Source organism: Pelodiscus sinensis, chromosome 2 (assembly GCF_052426305.1).
Source record: "Pelodiscus sinensis isolate ZL-2025 chromosome 2, ASM5242630v1, whole genome shotgun sequence".
NCBI classification, from domain to species: Eukaryota; Metazoa; Chordata; order Testudines; family Trionychidae; genus Pelodiscus; species Pelodiscus sinensis.
Genome location: NC_143053.1, coordinates 206,884,916 through 206,912,494, shown reverse-complemented (window position 1 = coordinate 206,912,494; position 27,579 = coordinate 206,884,916). Strand labels below are relative to the sequence as shown.

General features: G+C 39.7%; 1 protein-coding gene across 1 annotated transcript in view; it reads right to left on the bottom strand.

Annotated features, from left to right (window-relative positions):
* Positions 1-27,579, bottom strand: part of AGMO (alkylglycerol monooxygenase) — a 266,886-nt gene that overhangs the window by 140,306 nt on the left and 99,001 nt on the right. Inside the window, exons 4-5 of the mRNA XM_006138322.5 lie at positions 21,564-21,667; positions 13,409-13,504 (exon numbers count right to left, since the gene is read on the bottom strand). Of these exons, the coding sequence (XP_006138384.3) occupies positions 13,409-13,504; positions 21,564-21,667 (200 nt within the window). The remainder of the gene's footprint in view (positions 1-13,408; positions 13,505-21,563; positions 21,668-27,579) is intronic.

Sequence of the window (27,579 nt, the reverse complement as noted above, 5' to 3'; positions counted from 1 at the left end):
AATAAATTTTAGTTTTAGTTTTCCTTTCTCTGGCTTTTTCTCCCTTTTTCTTTCCCTTTTTTTCCTACTTTTTTCCCCACGCCAAATTTGATAGAGCAAGAATGGAAAGAAGTAGGGATGGCAGGAGAAAAGTAATATATAAATAAATAAAACTTTAAAAAATCATTTTAGTAGTCTGAAAAATTAGAAATGTCCATGTTTATCATTTTCCAGTTTGTTGAAGAATCACAAAAATTCAAATACAATTAAAATTTTATATATGTAAAATGACTACTTTCTCACCAAAATATTTAAAATGGAATTTTTTCACCCATTCCAACATATACCTTTTCCCAGCAGAAAAAGAAGAAGAAAAAAAAGCAAAGACCAGTTACGCACAGAAATTATGCCAATTCCACTGACTGAGAAAGAGGCCACAAGTGTGCATCATTTGATGATACAATTCCTCCTTCTTCAGGAGGGAGCAAGCAGACTGTTCCCAATCTCTCCTCATGTCCAGTTAACTCTGGAGTGCAGATTCATATCATCAAGCCTGAATGTTCACTTTTCGAATTCCCTTACTCCTCGCAGTGTTTCAAGGCCAACAGGGGCACTCTCAGCGTTCAATTTAGTGGGTCTTAACCTGTCCCGCTAAACTGAACACTGGAAGATCAATCCCCGGAGTCTCAATCTTCTCAGAAGTGTAGATGTGCGTAAGGGAAGTTGATGGGAGGGTTTCTCCCATCAATCTCCCACTGTGGAGCTACCCCTGAAAAATCGATGCAAGGTACATCAACTCCAGCTATGCAATTCACATAACTGGAGTTGAGTATATTTCATTGATTTTAAGAAAAGCTTGTTTGGATGGATTTAATGTACTGAAGCAGTTAGAAAACCAAATGATTCTTGAAATGTTGGTTGCTGGCCAATCTTAGCAATCATTTTTTAGCTTTTTCAGTGCAATTTTTAAGTCTCTCTCTTTTTCTATATTGAAATTATAAATTGTCTATTTGCTGTATCTGATTTGGCCAGGGTCTCTAAATATAAAACTGTAAAATGTCAATGGGACTGGATATTTACTGTGTGAGCTTTATATTTAGAGACCTTGGCCAAATCAGACATTCACAGTAAATTGACAATTTATATTTTCAATATAAAAAAAAAGATATCTTCTTCTTAAACCCTTGTACTCCGAGTGGAGCACAGGTCATCTACAAGTCTCCTCCACTTCACACTATTTTGAGACAAAACTTCTAGCTGACTCTAGGAGTACCCCACTTGTTGTCCTTCAATCTCAGTAGATCTTCTCCACATAGTCCTAGGTCTTCCTTTTTTGCGTTTTCCTTGAAGGTTCCATGTAAGAGCTTGATGGACTATGCTGGATGATGGTTTTCTGAGAGTGTGGCCTAGCCATCCCCACTTTCTTCTCTTGATTTCAACATCAAGGGGTTCTTGTCCTGCTCTGTTCCAAAGCTCCTCGTTTGTGACAGGACACTGATGCAAATTGACTGTTAAGCTACTTTTTTGATGTGTGAAAATATTGCAAAAAAACACAATTTCAAAATATTTTCAGGAACTACAGTGGCTTGTTTCTAAGAGGCTCACTGAAATCATTTGTCTCAGTGGGGTATAAGTGGTACACTTTAAAGGTCAAACTCAAAAATGTCAATGTTTTCAGGCTCTAAATCACAGATACCATTAAATTATTCCCGACTTTAGTGACTTTCTTGCTATCTCTGGTTTGTACTGGGCACACCAAATAGAACTAAGCACACATAGTTGCAGGACTTTCTCCTCTCAACTCTTGAACTGAGAAGAAACACCCCATGTTAAAGGAACAAACTTACTGTAACTAGACAAGATGGAGAGCTTTACTAATCGTTCAACACTTAACCTCCATATTTCTCATTAGCAGCTACATTTTGTTTCCATACAATCTTGATTAAGCAGAAATTAATTCTTGGAATTCATCAATGTCTTTACTAAAGTTAAGATGTATGGCTTTTTCCAGTGACAAATGAAAACTCTCAAATTAATAATCATACATAACATTTCCTTACAAATAACACTTGCATCCCTGGATAGTAGAAAGAAAAGATGACTAAGATAATATCTTTTATTGGTCCAACCAAAGCTATTGGGAGAGACAAATTTCAAGTTACACTGATATTACTTCTCCCACTTTGTTATTTTAGATTATTTTTCATTGTTCATGTCAGGAGTGGGCAATAATTTTTTATGAGGGACCACTCACAAGATTTTGGAAAGTGGTTGAGGGACACATTCTTCCTTGGTATTAATGGAGGAGGTGCAGGGTCTGGGATGGAATGTGGGTGCAGAAGGGAGCTTGGAGTAAGGGATTGGGGTGCAGGAGGGAGAATGGAGTCTGGGAGCGAGTTTGGACAAAGGAGGCAGTCGTGATCTGGGGCAGGGAACTGCGGTGCAGGGTTTTGGTGATATGACTTAGGATAGGAAGGGATTGAGATCTTGGGAAGGAGACTGGGGTGCCAGATCTGGGATGGGGTACTTGCATGTGGAGTAGTGGGGCAGGAGTGTGGGGCAAAGTGTTGGGGAAGGGAGAGACTGAGGTGTGCCAGACGCAGGTTCTCGCCAGGAGACTTACCAGCCTGCCTGCCTGCAGAGCTAAAGGCTTGCAGATCTTAAAATGTTTCTGCCTGCTCAGCCATGTGCTTGAGTGAGTGAGCTGGAGGGTTGTGTTTTGTGGCTGCCTGTTATTCAAACAGGCAGCTCCAATTGGCCAGTATCTGTCCAGAAACCAGACAATGGGATTGTGCTGCGGGTGGGAGCAACGTCTGAATCTTTCCCCCTCCCCTTCATACTCAAAGAGAAAGTGCCCCGCAGCTGCATTTCTGTGTGGTGTGCTGGGCAAGCTTGGGGCTCCCCACTTCCTCCGTGGGCCGGATCTGGTGGCTTGGCGAATCAGATCTTGCCCACGGGCCATATTTTGCCCAGGTACGGTTTATGTTGTATTTACTATCTGCATTTTGCATATTTCTCAACTTGCACAATAAAACAACTTGGTCAATTCCACTTTATTATTAGTCCATTCAGTTCAATACCACTTGAAAGCCATGGACCTACGAAGATCTATGCACATTCTTAAGTTTTCTCACCATGGACAATATCGTTGACTTAACTGGGACAACCCACAATGTATAAAGTTAGGACTTGTCTACACTTAAAAGTTCATTTGGACTGAGGTATGGTGAGAGGTGCAATAGCTATTCCCAAATAGCTCCATGGGTGCATAAGCATATGGCACATGGATAAGCCTTTGAAATTTCATGCCCTTCAATTCTTACCTACTAATACAGATCTTCAATTTTTGAGTTGCAAACACTGCTGGGAAATTCATATTATTATTTCTTGAAATAATTGGAAATGGAATAATTTATGTTAGCCTAATGTTTTGCCAAACTAAGTTAGTTAGTTAGTTCATTCGTTCGGTCGGTCGTTCATTCGCATTTCTGGACTAATCTGACCTGAAAGTATTCCTTTAAAAAAAGGATTACTTATGAATAAATTATTAGTTATACACATCTGTTCCTACAACCATTCTTCATACACAACTTCCATTGACTTCAGTGGGAGTATCATAGACAGAGTGGATAAGGAATATATAAAGATGAAAAAATCCAAAATTCACAAATAAATATCAATGTGATCACGTTGACTAAGAAATGTGGGTCAATATATCATTATTTTTTCTAATATCCAATGTTTTCCCATATGCTATTGCTGACTTCCAAGTCAGATGTTATAATTCTTTTATGTGTTGACCATCAGAGCTGTGTCCTAAACAGATTTCCTACAGTACCATATTGATGTCTGTTTGCTATTAACATACACCCCTCTCTTTCGCTCTCTTTGTGCAAACTTACAGCAATTACATCATAATGACTAGGTTGTTTATTGTAATACTGTACTTCCTTTAACTAGCAGTGTGTATTTTACTTATGAATTGGGATTTGTTGGCCATATATTGCAATTTATTAGGATTTAGAAAGTGTTCCTCAATCTGGCAGTTAGTTTCTATGCATTTCTTACTCAGATGAGAGTTTACCAATGCGAAAATTTCTGGATTTGATCAGAGTTGTGCACTTGTTCTCAAACAAGTTGTGTCCTATTCAGATCTAGGATCACCAGCATGGGACAGGGGGCTGAGGTTGCTCAGGAAGCATGCACATCAGCATATACAGAACATGCCCACAGACTCTACATCTTCTCTTTTGCCCAGAGCACAAGCAGAGAGACTGGAATATTATTGCAGATTTTGAGGAAGACATAACTATTCCCTCTGACTGCAGCTCTTTTGAAGTATTCACAGCTATAATTTGGCTCCTGAAGAATAAAAACACTACAGGTTGGACCTCTCTGGGCTGGCATTGGTGGGACCTGACTCGTCCCACTGGACCTGTAGCAGTCCCACTGGAGTTCCTGATGCCCCTGCCAGCCTCGCAGAAGCCCCATTGACCTTGCAGCAGCCCACTGCCCCCACCAGCTGCAGGCTCCACTACCCGGTGAGCTCCAGCCTCTCTGCCTCACTGGCTGCAGGCTCTAGTGCCCTGTCGGTGCCACTGCCCTGCTGGGGAGCTCTGCTCTGAGCCACTGTAACCTCTGCTGCTGGGTCTTTCAGGTCCTACAACATCCGTGGTCCTTCTTAACCATGGATGTTGCTAGACCAGAGAGTCCCAGACCACAGAGGTTCAACCTGTTGAAGAAACATTCTAGAGAACAATTCTACACTCCCAGAGTATACTGGGTGTACAGGAAATACTGACAAATATCATCCAAAATCCAAAATATTTCAATTTAAAAATGCCCACGGGATGACTTATGGGAGTTATTGTTAGTATACTTCTAGCTCCTAGGGTGCGTCTACACCGCATCCTACACTTGATATAAGATACGCAATTTGCGCTACACAGGGTATCCCGAAGTAGCTGTGCAGTATAGACATATCCCTATTCTCCACTGCAAGCCTGGGCTAAACTAAATCTCCCATAAAGCATCATGGTCTCCCCTCTTGGTGAAGAGAATTAGTGCTACATGTGTGTCCTAATGATGATCTATAACAGGGGATATAGTTCAGTTAAGTTGCATAGCCTTTCAAGAACAATGGGAAAATGAGATACTCCAACTATAACTTCCATGAGGCATAATTTTGTATATTAACCCAAATGTTGGTTTTGGCTAAAATATTTTAGATTTTGGGGTATTTATGTTTTCAAAAAAAGGCAACATTTTCTGTAGAAAGCAAAATCTTTCTCCAAAATAAAAATGTCCATTTCCCCATGAAAAACAGTCTTTACAGTATGAAAGGAAGGTGTTGAGGCCTACCCAGAATATGTCAAATGAGCACCAGTTTAATTGTAAGTGTAAAGGAAAGGCAGCATTGTGAGATACAGGAGATATAAAATAAAAACAAAATTTGATTGGATAACCAACAGTAACCCCGCTTTTAGGGAAGTAAGTAACAGACAGCAATATGCAACAAAGTGCTGATTACCTCAAATGGAGCAGACAAAAGTTTTGAAAGAGCAGAATGAGATTACAAAAATCTAATGTCAGTAATTGTCAGGTGAGTGGAGGAATACCAAAATACCGAAACGGGGTATATAAGATTGGATGGAACAGACCAAGAGCAGACGGGTTGCGAATCCAAAAAGCTAGGTCTGATCAACCAGGGCTCCCTCCCCGGCGCTGAATCTCGCTGCCGCACATAAGCTCTGAAAGGGGAATAACTCCGGTCGTAAGTTGCAACGAAAAATCCAAAAAAAAGGAGAAACATAAAGAAAAGAATATCTCCTGAATCTAAGCAATGCTTCAATCTTTCTTAACGTAAGTATTATATAGTTGTTAATTCTATAAACTGTTTAAAGGTAAATCAGAAGGGTATATCTGTAGGAGGAATTATTTCTTGGTTTTTAACTGTACTGTTTTTCTACTTTTTATTTGTATATTACACTGTCTTAAAAGAATCAAAGATAGTGAATTGATTTAAATGAAAAATTAATTATAAAGTAAATAGAAAAATAAAAATCTTTGTTTAACCCTAAAAATAAGTATTCCTCTGTCTGCGGTTTCAAATCCTTTAAAGAACCAAACCCAGTTACCGAAATAAAGAAAATTTTCAACTACTCCTACTCATAAGTCCATTTCTATCAGCCTATGATTACTTTTTTTCATCATAATTATTAAACAACCCTAGACTCATCTGCCACTCTGAGGGCTTTTGTGCAAAACTCCTTCCCACTTTCCTTCCCCTCTGCCCCTTCTCTCCCCAAAACCTCCCCGAGCTCCAAGGCAGGAAGCTAGTAATAGAGTCACAGATTCTAAGGCTAGAAGAACTATTGTGATCATCTTGATGGCCCGCTGCATAATATAGGCCAGAGAACTTACCCTAGATCACATCTTTAAAAAAAAAAAATGATGGAGAATTCACCACAACCCTTGGCAAACTGTTCCATTGATTAATTGTCTTCACTATTATTTCCATTCTGAATATGTTTAGATTAATCTTCCAGGCATTGGATTGTACCTCTCTTTGCTGGATTGGTAAACCCATTATTTAGCATTTGTTCGCCCATAAAGATACTTACAGGATATAATAAAGTCACCCCTTACTCTTCTGTTAATTTACAACTGGCCAACACCAATAACAGATAACATCCCTTCCATGCCAGCCAACACAGGACAGATTCAAGGCCTTTGCCTCCTGCAACCCACTTGAAGCTACTAGCAATGGACCCATAAGCTTTCATTTTCCTCCTCATATAAGAAGATGGGAAAGAGGGCTAAGACACCTTCGGCAAGTTTACTGCCATACATGGCAGTGTGAGGCAACTCACAATCTTTCCTCAGATAAGCAAATTAAGCAGAAACCAATGCGTGTCAAAGATAAAAAAGGCAAAGATTATGTCACCACATCACTATCAGGGGTTGTTTCAGTTGCTGCTTTCCAAATACAATTTGAGATCCATGGAGTTACAGCTGAACACACAGAAACTAGCTTCTGCATTTTGCAGTCAGGTTACAAATGGGACTAACTTATTGGCTCAAATAAAGGCACAGTAGAAGAATATAATTTAATGCAAATCTTCTGAATCATTTTTGGGAAGAAACTGAAATAAAGTATTTCTGTCTGTTACCTGTTGGCCTAAAATATTTTGTAGCTATTGAAAAATTGTATTATAATGCTTTTTGACCAAGGTAATTGTGTTTTACTTTTTTTATTTGACGTGAGAATAGTTTACCTGGATAGGCATTTCTACCAATTCATTAAGGAATTAATCTTAGTCCTACTGAATGAGTCTCTCAATTGACTTAAATATATATAAACTGAGTCCTTTTATTTTCTTGACTTATTTTACCTATTCCTATGTAGCATTACAAAAATGTATTTACAGTCTTTCAGCATTTCTCTTTAATATTAGTCAATGAACACACAATCATGAGATTTATTTCAGAATCCTACAACTGTGAGGGCATGTCTACACAGCAGACCTAAAGCCAAAATAAGCTACACAACTTGAGCTATGTCAATTGCATAGCGTAAGACAAAATAGCTTATTTCAGATTTGGGCTGAAGGAGGAAGTACAAGAGCACTCTTCCTCCAACTTCCCTTACTACTCATAAAATGAGGGTTATAGGAGTCAGAGTAAAAAGTCCTCCAGCTAGACATTATTTTGACATATTGTGAAATAACTGCTTGTAGTGTAGACATGGCCTATGTTATTTTGCCATCTATCTATTTTAAAAGGGTTTCTTTCAGGACTTCCTGACTGCATTTCAGAAAAGCATGTGTATATGACTTAACCTTGCAATACGGATAGCCCTCAGATAAGAGATTCTTATAATGAAAGTATACAATTGACTATAAATAGATAGCTCACATCTGTCACAGAGTAACGTCTGAATAAATTTACTTCCTCTTCTGTCACTTTAACATAGTCTCCTATAGACAACCACCTAACCTCAGGATGATTCTTACCAACAACCCACAGGACACATCACACTAATATCAACCTCGGAACTTTCCTTTGCAACAAACCCCGGTGCCAGCTTTGTCCACATATTTACTCTGCTGACACCATTATTAGACCTAACCATGCCAGTTACAAGATCAAGAACACATATTCCTGTTCATCCAGAAATATAATTTATGATATCATGTGCCTAAAGTGTCCGTCTGCTATGTACATCGGACAAACATCTCAGACACTTCGCCAAAGAATCAATGCACACAAAACAGACATAAGACTCTCTCACAGAAAGAAAGCTGTTGCTTTCCATTTCAGCAGACTGACCATTCCCCTCAATGACCTTCAAACAGGCATATTGCTTCAAAGAGACTTTAACTCCAGACTTCAACGAGAAGCTTCAGAATTGTCATTCATGCTTAAATTTGACACTTTATGTATGGGTTTAAACAAAAACTCTAATTATCTCACCCATTACAAAGATAGCTTCCCCAGTTATCACCCCTAGACTGTGTCCAGACTCACCTGCATATAGACTACAGCCGCGTTCTTTCAAAATTAAATCGAAAGAATGTGGCTTTTCTTTTGACGGTGGAAAACCTCATTTCACGAGGAAGAACACCTTTTTTCGAAAGTGCTCTTTCGAAAAAAGGCGTTCTTGAATGCAAACAGGGCTTTTTCGAAAGAGAGCATCCAGACTGCCTGGGTGCTTTCTTTCGAAAAAGCGGCTTGCTTTTTCGAAAGTACTGCTGCAGTCTAGACGCTCTTTTTCGAAAGAGGCTTTTTCTAAAGTCCTTTCGAAAAAGCCTCTTTCGAAAGAGGCTTGCAGTCTAGATGTAGCCCTAATGTCATTACGTCACAGAAACTTCCCCTATTATCACCCCTATATCATTACCTCACAGACACTAACCTTCCCCCCTCACCTCCACTCTGTTCTAAAATTTGATTTGTCAATTTCACATGCGTTCATTTTTTTGATTGTATCACTTTCGTATATAAGGTTGTGCTGATTTTCTTCCATATATTGATCTGAGGAAGTGGGTCTGGCCCACGAAAGCTCATCACCTAATAAACCATCTTGTTAGTCTTTAAAGTGCTACATACTTCTGTCTTTTGTTTCAGCTAGACCAGACTAACACAGCTGCATCTCTATCACTATGTAACATCTTCATTGTATCTTATCAAACACTAGGAATGCTTTATCCATTGTAACAGCCTGTTATGATTTTGGTACTAGGATTTTTTATTGTAATTAGCAGAACAGTTTAGTATAATGTTCAGATTTCTAATGTTTAAAAAACTGGAGGAATATGGACAAAAATTCTGAGGGTTGAGCTACTCCAAATGGGAAGCAAAGAGTGGACATTTTCAAACCTCGGGACTTTGAATGTTGTTTTGACAGAACTACATGAGCTTCATTATTTAAAATAAAATATATCTTTGTTTGCCCTTCTGGTGGGAAAGCTGGACAGAAACTAGTACTACAGATATGGAGAAAGTTGAAAGTTGTGATGTTGAAAGAAACCTCATTTATCATGTGATGTAATAATGGAAAATCTAAGTTCTGGTTTGGGGAAGGGTTGGAGTTTGTACTTCAGCTATAAACATTTTCTCCAAACTGAAACGTGGCATACAAAGTCTCAGTACAGAAGGATCTCGTCTTTTATTTTTTAAAAATTATGACTGAATTTGAAAGTAAATACTTAATTGTTCTGTAAGTTGTAATAAAACCTCCATCAGAAGTCAGGTTCCTTCCTCTCTCCTAATACTCAAACTGAATACTCATCATTTCACTTTTGTTTAAGATGGAAATTGTTTGTCTTTAGTGAACAATCTATACTAATATTTACTATATAACCTAAACTAATCTTTCAATATTCTGGAACAAAATAATATCAACAGATTGGGCATATTTTGTTTTTCTAACCGAGAAACAACAAATGCATGTGAACAAAAACTTTAAACTTAAGATTTCATAGTATTTTTGTCCATGTCTCCTTAGGACATAATCCTGCCTTCTGAGACATCTACGCGTAATATAAGCCAAGTCTCTAAAAGTAAACTTTGGACTTGGTAGGGAAGTGCTCTACACTGCGGAGCTGAACTGTTACAATTTGCACTGGTGGAAGAGCCAGGGTGTATTAAGACACTAATCCTGTAATTTCCTCTTTAGATGTACAGGGGCAGCAGGAAGGGTCGGGGAGATACCCTGCTCCAAATTTACTGGAGCCGATCCCCAGGCCAGGAATATTTCTGCTGCCCAAATAACATGGGCTCATATAAGTCACTGCCCACACTTGCAGCAGGTGCTTTATAGGACCATTGCAGGCAATGGTAGAAATGAATTGGGTCCTGACTTTGTAACGAGAGGCCTGTACTCTTATTGGGCTCTACATTCAGATGAAACACTATGAGATGGGCCTCTACAAGGATACAATGTCTGTTCATAGAGTTCTTACTGCAGTACCGAGCCATATATAAAATACAATATAATAAAATACAATATAATAAATATGTTCATATAATTATAGCCTATGTACAATAATTAGAATGGGTTAAAAAAAACAACAAAGATTGTCACATAATTCAATATCGCACATAAAGTACGAACAGTTTAACAAATTATTAGCTACAATTTCCTAATTGTTTTGTATTTGGCTGCCAGCCCCAGTAATTTAATTCAATATTGCTTCCAATTGTGTCTGATGTGACTGGAGACACTGCAGTTCCATGTATTTAGCCTTTAATGGCAACCCATAGGTGTACTTGTATTACAGATCCCTCCATGTCCCTTCTTCCAGGTCTGATCCTTAGAGGCTACAAAACTGCTCCAGCTTCACCTGGAAAGCCTTGGAGTGTTAGTTCAAGCCATAGCAGCTCTTGCTTTCAGCCCTAGCGATTCCTGGTTCAAAGGCAGGTGTCACACCCTTATATTGTTTTTGCGGAGGCTGCCTAAGTCATTCCTCTTCCTCCACTCAAATGTAATCCTGGTAGACAAGAATATATTACAGTGAACACTGACAGGTGGATGTCAGTACTTGAGAAAGGGAGCAAACTGTCCTTTATTTTGGGGCACGGATTTTTTTTTAAGAGGTTTCTTAAAAAGAAGTTTCTTCTTTTTCAAAATACTTTCCTCTGTTTTTGTTTCTTCACAAGGATCTGGGGACAGGGGCAGCATATCAACATAGCAACAGTAGAGCCAACTGAACTGTTGCAGCTGCCACCCTTGTCCTTGTTCTCTAAACTAGAACTGCAACGGTGCAGACTGACACAACAGTGGCTTAAGCCACGTTGAGCTTTTCTCAGGGTACGTCTAGAATACAGAGTTTTGTCGACAGAAGTTTTGTCGACAGTATCTGTCGATAAAACTTCTGTCGACAAAGAGCGTCTAGACACATTCAGTTCTGTCGACAAAGCAAGCTGCTTTGTCGACAAAACCCTGTAGTCTAGACACAACCCTACATGCAATAACACCTTCTGTCGACAGAACTCTGTCGACAAAAGGTGTTATGACTCGTAAAATGAGGTTTACCAGCGTCGACAAAACTGCTGAGTCCTGTCGACGTTATGTCGACAGAACTCAGCGGTAGTGTAGACGCAGGTATAGTTTTGTCAACAAAAGTCCACTTTTGTCGACAAAACTCTGTAGTCTAGACACACCCTCAGTGCAGTATCAACAATGGCTGAACATCCCTGTATGTTTGGTGTGTGTGTAACTGGAATCATAAGGATTTTCCAAAACCACCGTTCTCTAGCACAGACAAGCAAAGACATATAAAGCTCCCTTGACTCAGGTCAATGTTAGGGAGAATTCAGAGCACTCCAAGTCTCACGGAAATAGCACTTTGCAGGATTACGCCCATAGTTCCTGTTCACAGTAATTACAGCAACATCTTAATAATATCATAGTTATAAAAGAAGGAAATAATAGTCCATTGGTTACTGCATTTTCCCCTCCCATTTTCTGTCTTGTCTACTCAAGTCTTGAGGCCACGGACTGTATTTATCCATCGCCTAGCACAACAAGGCTGTGAACAAAGCAAATACTAAATTTAATGCAAGTTGTTAGTACACTTAGTAGTAACAGTGGTAGCAGACATATCAATAATATGTCCCTTAAACAGGGTATTTAAACAAAGAACTGTGACCATTCCAAAGCAATAATGTCTCAATAATCTACTAATCACGGGTTTAATGATTAATTAAGAGTGAAATTCACTCTTGTGCTGAGTGCCAACACACTGCACATATAAATCCCTCTTAAATCCTATTAAGGGTTTAAGGGCTTAGTGGGGCTTAAGTGATGCACCCTGCTCTCAAATTTCACTTTAGGTGCCAGCGTAACCAAAGTTGTGATGTTAGCAATGGCAGAGATAATTAATCAATAGCTCAACAGGCAGTGTGCTACACAGATACGACATAGAGCAGTCCTGTGGCACCTCACGGTATCTCTAGACTACATCCCTCTGTTACCAGAGGGATGTAAATTAGACATACCGAAATTGCTAATGAAGCGGGATTTACAGGATTGGTCAGAAAAGGCTTTCCTTGTCGACCAATCCCCTTCTAGATTGCCGCTTTTTGCCAGCAAATTGCCGCGTTGGCAAAAAGCGGCGGCCATTTTTATTCTAATGACGCGTGGGATATTTAAATCCCCGCTTCATTAGCAATTTTGGTATGTCTAATTTACGTCCCTCTGGCGACAGAGGGATGTAGTCTAAACATACCCTCAGAGACTAACACATTGATTAGATAATGAGCTTTTGTGGATAGCCATAAGCATCTATGGTGTAGTGTGATGGAGAAGAGTTAAAGGCAAGGCCCTTTCAACTGTCTGAGAAGTATAGGAATCTACTTACTAATTACAATGGATTAAAGTATGTAAAATATAGCTACCATTCACATGAATATGCATGTGTATATATATATATATATATATATATATATATATATATATATACACACATTCAAGTGCACTCACACAATCTCAGAATGGGTTTTTATTTGAGAATTTAGATGTAATTAGAGAAAAGGCCGTATCTGCCTTAGAATCAAAACTAAATATTTAAGCACTATTGTTTTTCTAACTGGTTTCACTAAAATATGTATCTTAGAAATGAAATCAGTTTCAATATTTGCCAGAAATATTTAATAAGCTACAAGATAGGAAAATATAGTATTAAAATAGTAAAAAGTTTGATTCTTTACAGTTAATTTTTTTTTTAAATCTAATTGGGACCAACTGCCTCATTGCTTCTTATAAACTTTGCAATATATATTCTGAAAAAGAAATAAAAATGACCAGATGTTTCTCCTTAAAGAAGTCAGACAAAGATTTTTCTTACACAATAAATCAGCTGCTAGTGACTTTCCAGGACACTGCTCCAGGCAAACTGTTTAGATATAGCTTAAAAACCTGATTTACCTCTGTATGGATCCAAAACTGGTAAAGGAGATTAAACTGGAGATGAACAGCATATACTGATGGAGGAATAAAAAGAGCCATTGGCAAGTAGAAAATCTGAAATACGAGAAAGGAAATATACACATGTTTATGGTTCAAAATTGTTCAGCTATTATAAATACTCTCAAAGGAGTTTACAAATATTAAATGAAACTTACAACACCTCTGTCAGATGGGTATTATAGAAAAATAATAGATAGCAATAAATATTATATTAAATTTTGCTATTAACAGTAGTAAAGTGAGAGACAAAAAGATTATATAAATGACTTGTCAATGGTCACACAATAAGCAAATGGCAATGTCACAAAGAGATTGCAGAAATTCTGACTCCCATATTCCTTTTGTGATGATTTGACAATACTCCTATAAGTATATATTTGACATTAAGTACTACATTTTCCTGCCTCTAATGATGGTAAAGATGTGCTATAACTAAACAACTACCACATTTTTAGTATTTGCTGATCTTAACTACCTCACTCTCTTATCACACTGCCACAAATTTAACTTACCTATCTAGGCAAGATAATACATGGAAAATAAGTCATATTAATTTTCACAATTAGATGTTCTAATGGCTCTTTAAACAATGTCATCAAGAGAGAACTCTGGGACATTCACACATAAAAAATAGGTCATAGTCCCCATTCCTTGCAAATAGGAAGTATGTCAATGATTTTGTTTCACTGGACATGGGATGAAACAACAGCCACATGGAGTAATAAGTCCTCATTAGGAAGAGAAGTTTTTCTAGACAAAAACAAAAAACAAAACAAAACAATCCAGGAGATATATCTCAGGGAAATGGGAGAATGGGTAAGCGCACAAATACGACTTTTGGTAGCAAGACATAAAGGCTCCCTAATTTAGCTTCCAAAATCAAATGACTTGATTGAGTATATCTGGGGGTACATCTAGACTACAGAGCTTTTCCAGTATCCCGGAAAAACTCTGCCGCATCCAAGGAATGCATCCACTTTTCCAAAAAAAAGTCAGAAAAGTGGATGCATTTTGTCAGCATCCCTGTTAACCTGGTTTCATGAGAAAGAAGGGATATTACAAAATAGGGGTTTTTTTCCAACCTTTGGCCCCATGTAGATGGGCCAAATGTTGGAAAGGCCTCTTTCGGAAGAAAAGGAGAAAAAGATACGCAAATTGCCAGTCACAAGTTGTGTATCTTTTTCCAACTTTTCTTTGTACTGTAGACATAGCCTGGGGGACAGAGGAGTCACTCTATCACTTTCCACTAAGGAAGTAAGAGGACAGTGATTTTGCTTCATGAAAAAAAGGTCTCAATCAGGCTTGGCTGGAAATGCTAGAGAGAACTTTGGGTGAAATAAGTTTCTTTAGACAAGACGGTAATGTGTTAGTTAAGTTTAGTATCTAGAAAGTGTGTTGTGAATTTGTTTTGTATTTCTCTGGAAATAATTTTATTCTTGATGATTGAATATAGCTAGGTGCTGTGGTTTAAAAATAAAATAATAGTCCTGAGTTGAATCTTGCAAGCTGGTGTGTGCCATTCTTTTGGGAACTGCAGGCACCTGGTAATTTTGAGAGTGCTCAGAGGAGGGGCTAATTATTACAGGGAATGCTCCAAGTATTCAAGGCCTGGTTTGTGCCTATAATTACCTGTATACAGAGAATGAAGCCAGAGGAAGCTTAGAAAGTGGTGCCTGTGATGCTAAAGGCTGGGAAATTCAGGGAACTGATCCACAGAAGGCACTGACAAGATGGTTTCACACAAAGGACAGGCAGTGGTAAGATGCCTCACAATGTTGGGCAATATCTAATTGTCCCAATGGTAAATTACCTAACTGTTAAAAATCTGAAACCAAACAACAGTTGGGAGAACAAACTACAAAACCAATGTTGGGTTAAAAGAAGCAGCTGTTATCAGCAGTAAGTATCGTGAACTCAGACTGTCTTGGTACTAGCAAGTTAAAGAAGGCATCCATACAGTATTTAGTAATAATTTCAACAGGAAGGTGATGGGGCAGGTGTCTGTTTTGCACATAGTTGACACATTAACCTTCTTCTAAAAGTACAGACTTTCTTGAAATAAAAAGGCCACATCTGATGGTTCTCCACTGCATTATTTCATTGCTCCAAGCAACATAAATGTTCCTACAGGTTGGACCTCCCTGGTCCAGTACGTTTGGAATCTGACAAGTCCTGAACAAGGGAGCTTGTTGAACCTGGGGAGGTCAATTCTGGCCCACAAATAACCCTAGCCACTAGCCCTGCTTGGGCAGCCCCTCCCCCCGAGCGAGGCCACCAGCCCCACTGCTGCCCCCCTGGCCAGCCGCCATCCCGGCTGCTGCTGGCCCTGGACCACAGATGTTGCTATATCAGAGAGTCCTGAGTTTTAGAGGTTCAATCTGTACTTTGTTAGTCACTATGTGCAGTCATAAAAGCAGCCTCATGTTATGGTCCTGCATGCCTAAACCATAAAAATGGTTAGAATATCAGGAAACAAGCCAATCTGCAATTTTGTTAAAATCACTCTGATCCTCAGAGGCTGATGTTTTGACAAAAATATTTTATTAAATGAAAATAAAAAGAAAATATTTCATTGTAGAACAGAACAGAAAAAAATCCACAGTTCCACTCTTCGGGTCTTTCTGAACACAAAACCTTGTATATTTGCAAAACACCAGGTGACTTTTCTTCTTCATTGATTTCTTCAGGCTATTTACTTCAAGCACTTTTAAGAACCCATTTTGTTATGAATAAAAAGGAGGACTACAGGAGGCATTTCTATGCAAGAGTTGGATTCCTTGGGCCATATTCTGTAATAATTCACATTTCATGCAAGAGGTTATACAAAGAATAAATCAATGCCAAATTATGACCTTTTATACATGCAACTTCTCAAAAGACACCTTATGCAAAGGTCACAGGAAGAGCAGCACGCAGGCAAGATTTAAGTGAGCCCAGTGCAATGACACTTGTGCAATCTAATACCATTCTAATGACACGTTTAATTATCTCCTTTTGTTTGAAGGTAGCAAGGATAATTTCGAGGTATTTGTGGATGATGTGCAGAGGAATTAAGTCATCGTCATATTTATGAGTCATTATGAGTATATGGATTTCTCTTGTAAGGAATGGGCTGGGGAAAATCTTTATAAAAAACCCTAGATAAATTTAAGATTGATAACACAGCACATTTTCTTAATTGCCTTATGCTTCTCTGCAATTTAAGTTGTATCCAATAATGCAGCAGTTCCCAACTACCAGTCCGCAAGACGCTGGCTGCTGGACCACCGCAGATCTGGGGGCCTAGGCTGGGACACACCACCCAGCGCCTCCCCTCTTGCCACAGCTGTTGAGAGAGGTATGTCCTGCCCCACCTCTCAGCCAACCAGCATCAGGCAAGGCCGGGATTTCCTCCCAGCAGAGTGGCAGGAGGGCTGCCCAGAGCCCGACAGGGCCACCTTAGAGCAGCTGTGACCCAAGCAGCAGTGTTCAGATGGTGGTTGGGAGGCAGCACAAAGCTAGGTGAGAGTGGGCGGGGAAGGCACTGCGGGGCTCCAGGGCCAGAGCTAGTGCTGGGAGGCTCTGGGGTGGGGAGATTCTAATAGGCGAGTGGCTGATGCTGGGGGAGCACTAGGGCATCTGGGGTGGGCAACTGGCACTGGGGGCTCTAGAGGCAGGGCTAATATTGGGGACTGGGGGCTGACACTGGGGGAGACTCTGGGGGAGTTGGGTGCAGTGGGGCTCTGGAAACCCAAGGCTGGCACTGGGGAATCTGGTGCTGGCGGGCTCTAAGGGGTGCAGGGTTATCACTGAGGCATTTGGGATGGGGAGCAGGCACTGGGGGATCTAAGGGCAAGAGGCTGGTACTGGGGGGGTTGGGTGCAGGGGACTCTGGGGTCAGTGACTGGCCCTGGGAGGTAGTGGAGGGATAGGGGCTCTAGGGGTGTACCCCACTCCCAGCCTCCAAAGCCACTGAGAATAATCGGCTTCAGTTGCGGCAGGCGCCTGCCACATGGCAACTGCTGGAGCTGAAGTCAATTGTTCGCAGTGGTTCTGTGGGCCGGGGCTTTTGGCATTCTGGTAACATTTTATTTGCATAATGAATATGCAAATATGCAAATAAAATATTACTGGTCTGCCAAAAGTTTGCAAATGGGTTTGCTGGTCCGCTGTATAAAAAAGGTTGGGAATGACTGCAATATGAATGTTTCTGTAAGGTTCATGTGCACAAGTGTTTGATGTGTGGAGGGATGACGACTCTTCCCATACAGAAGAAACAGAGGATTTCATTCCTAAAATCTGTACCAGAGATCCTGGGCCATTTTCTAGGGTCTACTCAGTGCAAGCCTCAAGTCCATCCTCTCAGCCTACACACATAACAAAATTATAAGCATTTGATTCAAAATTCAGGAATATGTTTTCACACCACTTCTTGCACTTAAAGTATGTCTACCTCTCTCTTCATATACAGAATCTGCATATACAGAACCCACTCAACCCAGATTAATATACAGATTTATCTTATAATGTTTAACTTAAACCACATATAGAGTTGGCAGCAGAACAGTCCCACAATCCCACATCATTCACCACAACATTCTCACACGCCTCTTCATATGCGTCAACAAAATGAGATGTCAAGCTGCCTTCAATTGCATATGATCACAAACATCAGATCACGCTTGATTGACAATAACCCTTCACTAGAGTATGTTTAAAGGCACACACACACACACACACACACGGTTCTTCATCATGCAGGCAGTTCAGAAAATGGTAGCTTTTTAAGAATTAGCATGGGGTTCCTAGAACATGGGTATTTACAAAATTTGTGTTCAAGTCATGACTATGCTTTAGAGAGAATTTTCATCCATCCTCTTGCAATTCCAACTACAAGACAAACACATTAAATCTCTATTTTCCTTTGTCAGATGAGAACATAATGCACACCATGATGTTAGCTGGTTCTAGTCTAATATATGTAACATTTTAAATCATGTGCATCATGGGGATACCCAAGTGCCTGCCAGCAGTGCCTTAAGCAACTTAATGCTTTTTTCACTTAGGGCACGCTAGACTACATTTTACTTTCGAAAGAAGATATGCAAATTCGGCAGGAATTTGCATATCTTCTTCTGATAACTTTTTCGAAAGATTTTTTTTTTGGAAAAAGCAAGCAGTCTAGATGTGGTTCTTTCAGGGAAAAAAAAACCTTTTTTCTAAAGAACTTTCTTCCTCAAAAATTGAGGCTTACAGGTTCTTTCAAAAAAAGGGTTTACAGGTTCTTTAAAAAAAAAGGGATTTTTTTTTTTTCAAAAGAACCACATCAAGACTGCTTGCTTTTTAAAAAAAACTCATTCAAAAAAGCAATTGGGAGAAGATATGCAAATTCCCACCGAATTTGCATATCTTCTTTCGAAAGTAAAACATAGTCTAGACGTGCCCTCGTTGTTTGTTCTCCCATCCTCCACCCAGAGGAAGAAGCCTGCATAGCAATTGAGTGTCTTGCTTTTGGTAGGGTTTAGGGTTGCTGTGTGTTTAAGTAAAAGAAGGAAGCTACCCCTGTCAGTGAGTAGCGGGGGTAGAGGGACACAGTCCCTTCTACTCCACTGCATCCCAGCCCAGGGTCCTAACAGTATCAAAGAGGGTCATCTGAAGAAGTGGGCTGTGCCAAAGAAAGCTCATGATACCATCTACATGTTTTGTTAGTGCTTAAAGTGCTACCAGACTATTTGTTGTTTTTTAAGTATCAAAGTGGTCTGCTACTGGATCAGTGGAGAAATCCAATTGCAACACATTGACTAGCTTGCACACAGTCACTCCACTGAAATCTATTCCATTTCCCTTGGGGTTCCTTCCTATCCTCCTCATTCTGATGTATCTGAGCTCCACAGTTGTCATTGGTCTTGCTTGTGTAGATGACAAGCAGCTGTCCCAACAGTTCTTCGGGATCTAGCAGTTCTGTCAGTTCTGCAGGTCCAGAGCACCAAAGTAGTTCCTGATAAGTTTGAGCTGCAACAGCAGAGAGGAGACCTCCTGCTCTTTTGTCAGCTCTTCCCTAACTTAACTAGAGGGATGGGTTTTTTTTATAGCACCATTTCCTGTTCCTGTTCCACTCCTCTGCTTCCAGCAAGTAGCTTCAGATAGCCTGGTTCTGCCCACCGGAGAGCAATTACATCTCCCTTTTCATCTGTCATGGTGGGAGACTACACCACTTTGCTACAAGTTGGAAGGAAATATTGAGGGTTGGGGGGGAAGTCCGCAAGGACCAGTTCTGGGTTTGGATTTATTCAATATCTTCATAAACAATTTATATAATCACATAAAGAGTTCACTTTTGCAATTGCAAAGTATTACACTTAGGAAGCAATAATCAATTTCACAAATACAGAATTGGAAATAATTGCCTAGGAAGCCATGCATAAAAGCATCTGGGGGTTATAGTGGGTCACAAACTAAGCATGAGTAAAAAAAAGTGATACTATTGCAAACAACACAACCATCATCTAAGACATATTAGCAGGGGTACTGTAAGCAAGATGTGAGAAAAAATTCTTCCACTCTACTGAGCACTGATAAGAGCTCAAGCAGAATACTGTGCACTACACTTCAGGAGAGATGTAGACAAAATGAAGAAAGTCTAGAGGAGAGCAATAAAAAAGATTAAAGATATAGAAAGCAAGATCTATGAGGAAAAATTGACCAAAATTGGGCTTGTTTAGATTTTGTGTCAGGGCACATTAACAGTCTTCAAGTACATAAATGGTTGTTACAAAGAGGAGGGCAATATACTGTTCTCCTTAATCACTGAGGGTAGGACAAGAAGTCACAGGCTTATATTGATTCAGGGAGACTTAGAGGGTTGCCATATGATTTAACCAAAAATATCACCACCACCCTCCAAAAAAAAACCACAGGGGAAAAAATTCTGTTGAGAAAACAAAAGGGGGATACCAAAGTTGTTGAGCAAAAAAAAAAGGGGGGGGGCCCCGAGAGTTAAGCAAAGAAAATAAAAAAATAAATTAAAAATAAGCGTGGCCCTTTTAAGACATGCTTCTGAGGCTTTTTGGCCCTAACAGGCTGCCAGCGGCCATCTGCCATCTTGTCTCCCTGCTCCGGTCCAGACAGCTCCCCTGCAGAACCAGGTAAGCACCCTGGTATTTTCACCTCCTGGCCAGGAAAAAAAAAATCAGAAAATACCAGACATTTTAGGTGCCCGGTATTTTCTGAATTTTTTTTTACCAGATAGGAGGCGAAAATACTGGACTGTCCAGGTCAATACCGGACACCTGGCAACCCTAGAGACTTAGATTAGACATTAGGAAGAAATTCCTAACTGTAATGGTAACTGCAACAAATTACCTAGGGAGGGTGTAGAATTTCCATCTCTGAAGGTTTTTAATAACGGGTTAGATAAACACCATTCTGGGAGGGCCTAGATAATACTGATGCCTCACTGCAGAGGCTCACCAGATGACCTGTCACTGTCCCTTTCAGTCCTATATTTCTTTGGTTCTATGAAATTCTTTCACAAAATCCACGGGTAAGCCCTGGTAACAATTTATATTTGACATGCAGAGTGATCACCATTCCGAAATTCAATTTCCTTCAGTTGCTTTAGGGAATACTGTAGGCACTAGGGTAATGCTTACCAACAACATTTGGGTATGAATAATTAATGGAAACACACACACACACACACACACACACACAGAGGCATCCCATCCTGTCCTTACACAAGCAATTCTCTGACTGACTGAAGTTATGCCTTCATTAACCCCAGCATAGATCCACATATTATGTTCATTGCTGTTATTCTGTGTCTGTGCTGGCATAACAAAGAGGAATATGTCCCATTATGTTTTTAAAAATGATGACTGTGTGAAAACCTGGGACTGTAATTGGCTTCCTCCAAGTTGACTTTATTTCCTCTTTTTCACACATTTCAATTAAAGTGTGAGCATACCTGTTTCCTATTCACATAATTCTCAGGATGCCTCAAATTACCTTTCTGCACTGTGCTTTGTGTGTACCATTTTCTGTGACTTTTATTTTGGTTTCCTTCAGACAAAATGAAATACCTCAGTGATTTTTAATAAAGTTCAATTATATAATTGCATTTTGCAAAACTTACCCAAGAAGCATATCTCTGTAGTGCAGATTGTCTCAGTGCAGTGGATAAGTTATAAGCTTCAGAACTGTGATGTGTTTGGTGTGCTGCCCATAATATATTAACCTCTGCAAAATACATAATTTCTAATGAGGCATGAAAGTAATAACAAATCAGCATTTGTCTCCCATGATAGTTTTTTAAATCTGAAAGCAACTAATTCCAAAATTTACATTTTGCTCTTTTATTGCAATATGGCAGGTAATAAAAACTAACTAGCAGAGTTGAATTCAGAGGTAATGGAGAGAGTGGTGTAGGCTCACACTTTAGTAAGTGGACACAAGTGGTTGTAATCTACATGCTGATCAAGCAGAAGAATGGTGTTACAAAAAAAAGTAAAGCTATCAATGAAAGGGTTTAAGAAAACGTGAGATGAAGGGTCAGTTCAAGGCAGCCTTGTTTAAATTCTACTTTCTCCAGGAATTTTGTCATTGACTTCAAATTTGGTGTCCATTAATTTGTTTGCATTTATGTGCTCAAGTACTATACTTTTTGGATTTCCTTCAGACTTGGTTACTGAAAAAGTTTTAGTGCTTGATTAGTAAAGAAATAATTTAAATAGTAGCTGTTAAAAGGCTTTCTGGGATGCCTTCAAAGCCTGCTTGGAAACTCACACCACAAGGATATCACCAATGTCTGCCTACTAACAAGAAATGGAAAAACAAATCAGATATTACTGCCTAGGAACCTTGGTTGGATTCAGTCAAAGGACAGTGACTAGGGTGAGGTTTGGGTGAGGCTGTCGGCTATGTGCCCCAAAAGTAGGACACTTTTGATTTGCTGAATGTATCAGAGCAATAAAGTTTACCAGAGCATTTTTTTAAAAAATTAAGAACCACTCTAGGTGGCCTTATCATGAACTTTGAAAATCTAAAGATGTTTGGACAATACTGAGTGGAAGATTATCATGCAGAAAGGAAAGCCAAAATCTTTTACGGCTATCAGATGAACAGCAGGAGACTGTGAGGAAAGTGTTAATTACACTATGAGAAGGTGGGTCATTAATGTAGCCTTGTAAGATGCTTTTTTAGCTTGCAACTATATTAAAGGTCACATATATTTAAGGGGGGGAGGTGAAATTTGCATGCAGTTTGAGATGATGCAGAATTCTACTTATTGGTTGACAGCCAGTTAAAGCCTTCCCACTAATGACAATGTTTCACTGGAACAATTAGGGAACTGCCTTTGGCAGATATTGGGATCCCATCCACAAGAGTGAGCTTACAAATGTGTACTGAAATGCCTTGAAATTATCTAGTGCCAAAACTATGTCAAATGGTTCAGGACAGATGATTGGCACATAACTGTAAAGTAAACAGATGTCATATAAAATACCTCAAAGAATCTCAAGGTGTCTTCATCATTTCAAGGGACTAGAGAAATAAAAGGATGCCTAGTGTGCTAGAAATAAGAATTTCTGTATCTAATAAACTGTGACATGTTAGTAATTTATGAGGCAACTTCATCATTTCTGTCTGTCTTCCAAGCCTTTGAAAATCCTTATGATAGCTGGCTTGAAACTATAAACTACCTATTGCAAAAAATACTTAACACTCAATATTTATTTCTTAAACATTACTTCTACTAAAGTAACAAGTGTGCAATCTATCTAACATTTGTCTTCTTTTGAGGGTGGGGAGGAACATCTTAATGCATGCTGCCTTAATGAGCCCAAGGAGATGAATTATTCAGGTGAGCTTCAATACTGTGTAATAATTTGTATTCAAAATGCTTCCCAAGACCTCAACAGAAGCTGAGTGAAAAAAGAATCTAAAAAGGTGGAGGTTAAAAACCTGTCTCCTTAGTTGTTTTAAAAGCATTTACTTCCTATCACAAACTGTGTGTAACACAAGCCTTCACTCAATGAAGTACAGCTGTGCAAACAAGGTACAGTAACTGGATCTTCCTTATTTCCCTCAGTCATTTTTCAGCATTGTGAAAAGTTCAAGGAAGGGAATCTGTGATGATTTTTACAGTCTACATTCATTCTAGTTAAGGTCAAATGGTTTTCAAAACTAATTATTAAAATGACATTTTATTAAAAGAGTTTAAAATTTTAAAAGCCTCTTAATTTAATGAGTAGGTTAACTGCATGTTAATAAAATGTTCATTTTCTCAAATGTAAGCCAATTTATTTAGAAGATCAGTTAAAAACACAGGAAAGTGACATTAGAAAAAACAAACAATACTGCCATGAGTAATTCAGTCTAAAAATAGTCTCTCATCCTTATGTTGTACTCTATTAAAGCTTTAATTCAGTTCTCATTGAAGTTAATGGCAAAATTTACCTTCAGTTCACTGGGAGAAAGGGTTACCATGAATATATCCTGATAATATCAGGATCGTCATGATATTAGGGACTTTGTCTTATATACTGTATACAAATAGTCCTGCACATCCCATTCCCACCCACATCTCCAAAAAGTGTCCCAATTTTTCACACTTACCATCTAGTCACCCTATCAAAAGGAAGACAATAATCTGAAATAAATTTTATCTTATTTTAGATGATAAACTGATCACCACTAATATTCATATTATTTTTATTTGAAGCAGTTTACCATTACTGTCCCTGTGTGTATCACAGATACGGGTTTATAGAATTATCCAAAAGATTGAGCAGAGAAATATCATTTTAACAATATTTTTCTTATTTTTTAAGTGCCACATTTAGGAGAAACTTTTACCTACAAAAGAGTAAAAATCTGTCACTTATGCTTTCCCAAACTAAGATAGTGAAATCGGGGGAGATGAGAAATCATGGAAATTATTAGTTCTGTCATATTTTTGAAACATTATTGTTTTGCAATCTGTTTTCATTTTGGGAAATAATGCCAAACAACTTATAGTACATAAGTACAGGCCAAAGGGGAGTTTTGTCTAAGGAGAGCAGGATTTGGTCTCAATTAATTAATTAATTAATAGAAGAAGAATTTTCTGTGTTGTCTGAACTGATGGATGGTATAGAAAGGGGTTGTTCCCTCTAAACGCAGCTTGCTGCTGGCAGGGGGAGAAGACTTTGTATGTTTTCCCTATTCCCAGGACAATCGGGGTCTAGGGAGCACCTGAAGTCTCTCCCCCAACCCTGTCACTTCCCCACTAGGGGGCATGCAGCGCCTAGAAGGAACCATCAGCTATTCTGAACAGCTGGCAGTTCGCTCTAAGTGCCACGCACCCCTACCCTACTGTAGAGAGGAGATTTTGTGCGATTCCCCGCCTGCAGGCCAATTGGGACCTGAGGGATGGGGGAGTGCGTGAAGTCATTCACTGTTCAAAATGGTTGGCGGCTTGATCTAGGTATCATGCAACACTAGTGGGGAGGGGGGGAGAGCCACCAGTTGCTTTGAACAGGTCTCAACTGGCTTGGGGGCAGTGCAGCAGCAAGGCTGGCTACGGGTTGGATCAAACAGCTTGGCAAGTTGAATCCGGCCCGTGGGCTGCATCTTGCGTACCCCTGGTCTGGTGACACAGCAGGGCTAATGCGGGCTCTCTGCCTGCCCTGGGCCAATATCACTCCTAGAAGCAGCTGCCAACTGCTTCCAGGAGCGACATGTCCCTCCCTGTGTCACCAGGAAGGGGGGGGGGGGTGTCTCCTTATGCTGCCCCTGCCCTGAATGACGACTCTGCATCTCTCACTGGCTAGGAACTGTAGCCAATAGAAGCTGTGGGGACAATGTCTGCAGGTAGGGTCAACACAAAGAGCCATCAGTCCTCCCCCACCTGCAGGCTGCAGGGAGGGAAGTGCTGTCCAGTTCCAGGAGCAGCGCCTGGACAAGGCAGGCAGGGAATCTATCTTAGCCCCACTGTGCCACCAGATTTTTTAGCAGCTGATCTCCTGGTTTGGCTTCAGAGGAGTCCAGGAGACCAAACCTGATTCCAGGTGACTTCCTATGAAACCAGAAGGGTTATCAACTCTAGTCGTCCCAGGCTCTGAGCCTCACTGCTATGGGCTTTAAAATTCTATGTAGATATACTCTAGTTCATCTGTGCTGGAATTATTTTCCTCATGTCTTGTAAATTGTTATTAAATGAATAACAGCACTAAAATGCCCTATTCACTAAGGACCTCCACATCCTTCCTACCCCACAAATTTTATTCCCACAAGGCCAAATTCTTCCCTCAGTTACACCACTGCAACCATAGGTCTGTACAAGTTTAAATAAGAGCAGGATTTGACATAAGGAATGTATGTGGTAGAGGGTATTATGTGCCACACTCAAAGCATTATATATATATTATATCTTCTCACTGAATGCTAGCCTTCATACCACTACATTAGTCTGGGGGAAGATAGGAATGCAGAAGGACATGGCCTTTAATCTGATTATTTCTCTTAAATCAGACATTTTTTCTTACTCATAGACTTAGTTTAATGAGTTTAATATTCTTAACATGTTTGTGTTTAAGTCATTTAACATTAATATTGTGTTTAAATCAAAACCTAGGCATACAGACTCTTGAGTTCTAATTCTTGCTCTTCCACTGAACCACTGTGTTGCCTCAAGCAAATCATTTAACCTCCCTCCCTTTAGGTACCTGTAACAGCGTTTACAAACCCCATACTGGGCACAGGTAGAAGAGACTCTTCCTTGCATACCAGCAGTCAGGTTGACCACACCCCCTGCAGAGCTGCCAGAACTACCATACATGGCCCTGGTCTACACCAGGATTTTATTTCAAAATAACCCCTCCTCGCCCGGTCGAATTTATGAGCAGAGTGTCCACACTACCAAGCCTGCTATTTCGAAATAATGGGCCATGGAATTTGAAATCTGTATATCTGCTTTTCATCAGGAATAATGCTAATTCCAAAATAGTTATTTCGAAACAAAAGTAATCTGGACGTTCTGGTGCTGCTAATTACTTCCCAGAGTAATTCAAAGTAATTACTCCCCAGTGCTTCCTGGGGCTCTAAGTCTGAGGTTGCGCATCCACATTACTGCGTCTGCCTCGGACTAATTTCGAGGCTTCCTCGTAGTGTGGACACGCTAGTTTGAATTTGTTAAATCAAGAGTTATTAAATTGAATTTAGTAATTTCAGAATATTTTCCTAGTGCAGACATGGCCATGGAGACATACACCCACAGCTAGGACCAATAAAGAAAATAAACCCAGCTATAAAGGAAAGGGAACAAAGAGGTAAAGGCAGGCAGAAGGCCTGGGAGAGTAGGGGGCAACAGTCCTATGCCAGGGAGAAACAAACAAGGAGACAAAAGAGACTTTAATCCCTGGAGGTTACAGCTGATAGATTCAATAAATCAAGAGTTTATTTCTACATCCAATGGCAGACAAATTGAAGTGAACTAGTGGAAGAAAAGCTGAGACCCCTACTGAGACTATACTAAGAACAGTTGACAATGCCTCACAGAACATTTATGAGGATAAATTAATTAGGTCCAGCATTTGCATGTAATCCTGCATAGGTACAAAAAAGAGGATGCAAGGAGTGACCCATTCACCTTGTTTTCCCGAGCAGGGGCCAGACAGTCCCACTCTTTGCATGCAGAAAGAAGGCAGACTTACTACAGGCAAGTCCTGAGGGTGATGCTCATCTCAGTAGAAAAGGGCATCAGCTAGCAAAGATGAATCTGCAAGATTTGATGAGAAGGAAGAACATGCTGCATCCTGTGGACACATACAGCAGGAGCCACACTGGACTGTTCTTATAAAGGAAGATGAGGCAGGGCAACTCCATGCCACACCTTTGCCAAGGACACAATTTAACCTTCATTGTATATATAGCATTTTGTAATATTGAGATGAAAGACGCTACACTAATATATGTGCAAAGCATTATTCTTCTCTACAAAGTGCAGTGGTGACAGAAATTAATGTCCAGGTTACCTTGTGTTATATCATAAGACATGTCACACAATAACTTTTAGACATTCAACAATAAAGTTACTATATGATGTGTCATAATAAAGCAGCACAAAGTGATTCAGCAATTAACTTGTTACCAATGTAATGAGCTAATTT